We start from the raw sequence: 7,126 nt of genomic DNA, 5'->3' as shown, positions 1-7,126 counted from the left end.
ATACTTTTAGCAAGATGGTGATCAAGAATCTTAGATCGTCTTAATAATGCTCACTTTTTTACTAGAGGCTTCACGTACAAGACAAATAAAGGCATTTAAGAATCTCCTGCATCTGAACTGAGCATGCCTCGGCAAATTAGTATATTGTCGTCAGTGAAAAATAAACGAGAGATTTCAGACCCTTTCTCCCAACTCGAATTGGTTGCCATCTTCCTGCAACAACATTATCCTCTATTAAGTGAGCTAATCTCTCCAAACACAACACACACACACACACACATGTATGTATAATCAATCTTAGTATCTGCGACCAAACCCATGATTTAAAACCATGCTAGGTACACTTAAAATTGCAAAACACTTGTAGTCTATCGTTGTTCAGGCTAGAATTTACAGCATTATTGTATAACTCATCAAGAAACCTATAAATTCCGACAAGCTTATATCTCTAGTACAATGTATTAATTGTTGAATTGCGATGTCTTCACAAACACTCACGTGTGTGTGTGTGTGTGTGTGTAATAAAAATAATAATTCTTTAAAAATAAATCAATTTTGAAATTCAGTTGTGAAACCCCCTTCAGGTCGATTGACAGGACTAAGAGTAACAGACGCAGGTTGTTTCGTTACTGCAGCTAAGATGTCAGCGTAACCAACCACCCCAACTAAAATGTCATCACTATCATCCTCAATCACCCATACATGGGTTGCCCTGTGAGACAGCATCTGAGCCATCACCGCAGCCAACGAGCTTGTAATTTTACATGTCAGGGGTTCACTTCGACCCCTATACATGCTCCTGCCCATTCTGATTGAGCTAGCTGGATTGAACCCAATGCTCCTACTACTGAATTTCCTCAGCCTTGTTGAACCAATCCCATTAGCTGTACTCTCATCACCAACTGCTGAATTAACTGCAAAATCCAGGAGCGATCTTGCTGCTACATTATCCTCAACCCCCATTACAAACTGCCCAGCTGAGAGATTGGCTAAAGCCCATGCTGCAGCCAGGTAATCACATTTCCACAATCTGGAGGCTGATATTTCCCCTATGATCTTACACTGGCCATCTGGAATGGGCTCCACAACAGCTAATTCACTGGGATCTCCAGGTAGCTTTCTTGTAGCTTCAAAAGCAGGGAAAGAGGCTTCTACTGATGTGTAGTTTGGGTTAATGACTCCAAGGGAGGAAATGGATGAAAGAGGTAGTGGAGCTAGAGCGCCAAGGCATCCAATGAGAAAACGGATGACATCTTCTCTAGAGAGACAGCAGAATTTGTTACGGTTGGAAGTGCCAGAAGATGAGGAAGGATGGTTGGTGTTTATGGTGAGGTTATTATTGCTGCTGTTGTTGGATGAATCAGCATTCTTGAGCCACTTACCATTGTAGAGAAAAGAGAATCGCTTGCTCATACCTTTCCATACCATGCTTTTTGGAACAAGAAGGCGCCTTACACCTTGCTTCATCATTTCCAAAGCATCTATCAATCTACCACAAGCACCAAAAAGTCATTACCTGATAATGTATATTTCTCTGGAATGCAGCATAAATTGCTGTAATTTGTGCCATATCAGATCACACGACATTATTTAAAAATCTCACACTATATAAACTCTATTCTCTTGTACATAGATAACATTACCAAAGACGAACAAAATGAAAAATCCCTAAAGATTTCTCAAAATAAATAAATAAATAAATAAACCTTAGTTTACAAGATGACTGAAGGGAAAAGCAATTGTCAATAAGCAATGCACTCTGGCACAGATATATGTTTGTCTCTAGATACAGATTAACACACACACACAAATACACAGAGAGACAGAAAACAAAAACAACCCAAAGTTAGTTTCAGATAGAACATGCACAAATATGAAGATTATTTATATGGGAAAAGATTATGTGAGCACCAAATCTATCTAAAAAGGAAAAAATATATATGTATACCTAAAAAGATCAAATTCTAAATTTTTTAGAAAAACTTTAAATTTTTGCATTAAAAAAATTACTCATTTCTTCCCATTTCTTTCATCCTCCCATTATTGCAAGTGACAATGCAAGTCACCCAAGAATGAAGAAACCAATTTTCTCCACCATTTAATAATATTACAAAACTACAGTTCTTAATAAATACAAGATTAAGCCAATGTCCCTACATCCTTCTTCCTCAACTTGAAATCCCAACCAATCTCACCTTTTCCTCTGTCTCTACACTCTCACTTGACACAGCCAAGGAAAGAGGTATTTCAATCACACCATCCATTAACAAGGCAATGTTTTAATTTAGAGGTTTATATATTTTAGAGAACTTTTTATTTAGGTTGATTTATACTTTTTTTGCATTTTGTTATTATTAGGAATTTTATGTTAATCAAACTTTTATTCTCTTGATGATTAGGACCTATTAAAGCGCACATATTCTATATTTTGAGCAGCCATATAATGAAAGAATTGAGATTTGAAAATTATAATTTTGATTATAGAGGTCAATTTCCTCATGGCCTTTGAGATAGAGAATGGGTTTTGTACTTAAATCTTTCTTTTCTACTTTTGTTTTGAATCAACTCTCTCACCAACTGATAACTAGCCATTCACGAGCGATTACCTAGCTCTTGAATCACTAATATAACAAACAATTTTAGTAACTAGATTATTCATCCAGTGACCAATTGGTCTAGCAGCCCGTCCCCTTTACAGAAAGTCAAGTGCATTATGTAATGCCCAATTGTGAGAAATTGGTTCGATGACAGATTACAAAGGGAAAGGTGTAACCAGCTAACCAACGACCATATTTAATAACTTGGTCCATGAGAACAAACCTTCTATTGAATCCCATGTCGACACTCTGGGGCATTGAAATAAAGAAAATGATAGAGAAATGCAGTACATCCCATGGGATTAAGGCAAATTCCCAATGAAATTGCACATACTTTAGTTCCTCGGGAACACGTTTTTTGTAGTGAAGTTCAAATTTCCACCATTATGATTACCATCAAAAGTCATTTGAAAACATTCAAGAGAACCATAAATAGAGCTGAATAACAAATCCAAGAAATATCAAGAGAATATAATAATACTGAGTAGTGTTAAAAGAAATTAGATTAAAAGCTACTAACCTTGTAGCAGGATCAACCTGTTTGAGAAGCGAAGCATTGGGAACAACAACCTGTGAGACCGAAGTCTTGATGGCCTTATCCTGGTCCTCCAAGCACTCCGTTGAAGCCAAGAAAGCTACAATATCAAGAGAATTAAGGATACCAACAAACCTTTGTTGTCTCATTTCACTGGTCTCAATCATGCTCACATGAGATTTCCTCTTCCAAACTGGAATCCCACACTCTGTCGACTCTCCAATCGCCCGAATCGCAGATTCTACTGTCTCTGTCTCGTAGAATTCCACCATCTCTGGCTTCCCCACCGTCAGATCTCCCACCACATGATAAAGAAACACAGATGCCATTGATCTAATTCTTTTTCGTTTTTTAAAAACAGAGAAAAATAGCGGTAAGAAGAGTGAAGGGGCTATAAGAGGGAATGGAGGAGAATGAGGAGAAGTTGACTAGCTGTAATGGGTAATTTGCGGAGAATCAGAAGAAGCAGAGGATGAACAATGTTGTTTATAGGTGCAGAGATGAAGAAAGATATGGCCATTGATGGAGAAGAAGAAGAAGAAGAAAGTTGAGGCCCATCAAACTCAGGCTCTATTGTATCTTTCGTGGATCACTGAGAGGAGAGAGTGCGTGAAAATTGGTCAGCTTATAGACAGGGAGGAGACACATAGTTGTGGATGAGATTGAATAAACAAAATAAATCAAGTGTTAGCTTGTTTGATTGGATTGGGACAAGTATTAACTGTAAATAATCCAGCCACTGTTTTCACTTTTGCATTTGCACCACTAACATGGTGGTTGCACCGATAATTTTGGATGGGTTGTCCACCCTGGGTTAAATTTTAAATTTTTCCATGCGTAAAAAAAAATATACAAGTGATGATAAAAAAAAAATAGTAATTGATTTAAATAAGTTCAATCAAATTCAAGTTATTAATTTAAATAAATTCAATAAAATCAATTAATTTAATAATATTATTATAAAAATAATTTCATCTATAATTAAAAAAAATGAAAAACAAATGGCAATAACTAATGAAAAAAATGTATATTTGTTAATATTATAAAAAGATATCATTTAAATATTATTAAAATATTTAAAAAACCTCATTTGATAATAAAGTAAAAAATAAATAAAAATATAATAATATTACGATGTAAATTTTATAATCATGTGGTTATGTAACCTACACGCAAGAAATATAAATCCTGAAAAACCGAAGAATCAAGTTTGATAAGAAATGTGTAAAAATAATTATCTAAACCAAGATTTTAGCACCATTAGAATGAACCTTCACCCAATGATTAGTAAATCATAGAAAAGAAATATAAGAAAGAACATCACAAAGTTAATTATACTTTTATAAGTTTGATAATTCTTTGTTTAAACAAAAAAAAAACATGTTGCTCCAAGCAAAAAAATAATTTTATTTATAATTTATGGTTGCAAAGCAAAACCTAAGTTCAACCCAAATAACTTTATTTATAATAAGTAAAAACAAAATCTTAAATAATTTTAAAAGAATAATAAAAAGGTTTTTTAAAAAATAGATTTAAAAAATCCTAAATTAACTAGGGAACCAATACAAATTCTACGCAATAACTTCTAAATGTTATTTCAACTTGTTCCTAATGTTCGATTAACCTAAAATTTTAATCATATATATAAAAAAAACCTCTGGAAATATATGATAAAATTTCAGCTCGATCAAGCTATTAAATTGAAAATTATGCTTGATAGTGTAAAACTATACATTAAAAAATCAACCCAAAACCAACTTTAGCTTGTCTAAATAAGCATGGAAATCTTGGTAATAATTCATTCCCCTCATTTTCCTTGTAGAATATGGAAGCTTCCAAAATATTTTGCCATTCAATAACATCATTCTTCTGTTTCTTATGTATATAGGATAAATAAAGAATCCATATAAGAAGATAATTTTGAAACATTTACAAGAATCATTATCACACTTGAAAACTATGTTATTGCTCATTAAAGACTCTTGTAGAACTATGAAAGCTCTTAAAATTAGGTGTTAGATATCATTGAATTATTAAGAAAAGATTCCGCTCCAAATTTAAAAGTCCACAAGTCAAAAGGCAACAAATAACAAAATTCATATTGTATTTGTTGATCTATATCGCAAGACCTTCTAGAACTTTAATTGACCTGAAATATTAAACCCATTTAGAAAAACATGACTGGAAACACCTGGTAAAATTTCCTCCCAATCCAACAATTGAATTGAAAGTTACGCTAGATAATATAAAATTAAACAACATGTAACGTTATGCTAAAATTCAAATTTGATTGTTCAAACCATGCAAACATCTTATCACCTTGTAAAGAGGAAAATTAAAAACAAAAATAAAAAGCCCAATTACCATCAAATCAAATGTTAAAGGACAATATGGAAAAAAAAAAGAATCAATTAAAAAAATAAAAAGACTTGACTACAGTTAGTATGTCAAATTCACAACCTGATTATAAGGTTAGAGAAAAAATAAAGGAGGCCAACTCATATAAGTAAACTAAATAAAGAATGGAAAAATTAAAAAAATAAATTAAAAAAAGTTAAAAAAATGAGTCAACCCGAGTTAACTTGATTATTAGTACTTAAAAGTGCATTTTTATAAAAGTTTTATATCATTATTTTACACTTGAAGTATCAATAACTCATTAACTAGAGTATATTTTATAATAACATGTTTAAAAATGTATGAAGCCAATTTTGAGGATTTTAGTGATCTAAATGAAAAAGATATGTAAAAAGAGAAACTTAAAACACTATAGATCCAAATGAGTTTGAAAATAAGGTTAATAAAGAATATAATAATTCTTTTTTAGTGGTAGAGAAAAAAGTTTTAGGAAACTCTTTAATGAAATTTCTAAAAGAGGTAAATATGAGCTTAAAAGAGTTATGATATTAGTCTTTTTAAACTACCTAATTCCCTACCCACCATGCTTGATGTCCAACATGTCAAAGGTAGGTTTAAAGCAACATGCACCTCACCCCTTTATGCTTAACTTCCAGCATGTCATAGGTTTATAATAACATATTGAGCTCCTTGATCCTTTATCTTTATGATGATGATGATGATGATGATGGTTATTGATTAATACTTAAAAGTGTCTTTTTATCAAGGTTTTATATTATCATTTTGCACTTGAAATACCAATATCTCCTTAACTAGAGCATATTTTATAATAATATATATAATAAATATAAGATACCTTTAATTTGTGATAAATGTTTATCTTAAATATTGGTTTATCATATAAATGAAAGGATTAATTAATGAGTTTAAAAACTGAAATTGAAAAAACAAAGAGAGAGCTAAACTTATAAAAGAATTCCTGATTCAGTCTAAATTAGAATACTGTTTAATTATTGAGCCATATCTGAAGCTGTAGATCTTGGATTTTGGTTTGGTTTATATGACTAGAAAGGTAAGACTGAGGTCTAAAATATTCATAATTATCAAAGATGTAGGTCTAAAATATTCATATGCATGACTCAATTTTACTGTTTGGAAGTCCAAATCTTAGCAACAATAGAGAAGTCAAAATATGTTCTACAGCTTAGATATTGTTCAGTTTTTAGACCATATCTCGAGTTCTAAAAGTCCAAATGATTTTAATTTTTTTTTGTTGGAAAGTTAAGATAATTTCCTAGAACTTTTTGATTAGTATTTAAAATTTTATTTTTATCAAGGTTTTATATCATTATTTTGCACTTGAAGTATCAATAATTCCTTAACTAAAGCATGTTTTATAACAACATATATAATAATATAAGATACCTTTAATTTGTGGTGAATGTCCATCTTAAATGCAGGCCTATTACATAAATGAAAGGATTAATTGATGAATTTAAGTACTAAAATTAAAAGGATAAAGAGATGGCCAAACTTAGAAAAAAGATCCTGGTGCAGTCTAAACTCAAACATTATTCAGTAATTGGGTCATATCTGGAGCTATAGATCTCATATTTAAGTCTACTCTATATGGATG

The 7,126-nt window shown here is 31.8% G+C and overlaps 1 protein-coding gene across 1 annotated transcript; it reads right to left on the bottom strand.

Moving 5' to 3' along the window:
• Positions 1-319: 319 nt before the first annotated feature.
• Positions 320-3,822, bottom strand: LOC105120861 (CBS domain-containing protein CBSX6-like). Its single transcript, XM_011019238.1, has 2 exons — positions 3,118-3,822; positions 320-1,489 (listed from the first exon to the last, which is right to left on the bottom strand). Exons 1-2 carry the CDS (start codon positions 3,459-3,461, stop codon positions 550-552), a joined length of 1,284 nt encoding a protein of 427 aa, XP_011017540.1. The 5' UTR covers positions 3,462-3,822; the 3' UTR covers positions 320-549.
• Positions 3,823-7,126: the final 3,304 nt, after the last annotated feature.

Source organism: Populus euphratica, unplaced genomic scaffold (genome assembly GCF_000495115.2).
Source record: "Populus euphratica unplaced genomic scaffold, PopEup_1.0 scaffold31.1, whole genome shotgun sequence".
Classification (NCBI taxonomy): domain Eukaryota; kingdom Viridiplantae; phylum Streptophyta; class Magnoliopsida; order Malpighiales; family Salicaceae; genus Populus; species Populus euphratica.
Note: the sequence above shows the minus strand (reverse complement) of the source record. Positions and strands in the feature narration are given on the sequence as shown.

Coding starts and splice junctions, on each gene's coding strand:
- LOC105120861 (XM_011019238.1), bottom strand. CDS start 3,461: ATGGCATCTGTGTTTCTTTATCATGTGGTGGGAGATCTGACGGTGGGG. Junction 1,490..3,117: donor CAGGTTGATCCTGCTACAAG/GTTAGTAGCTTT, acceptor TGCTTGTGGTAG/ATTGATAGATGCTTTGGAAA.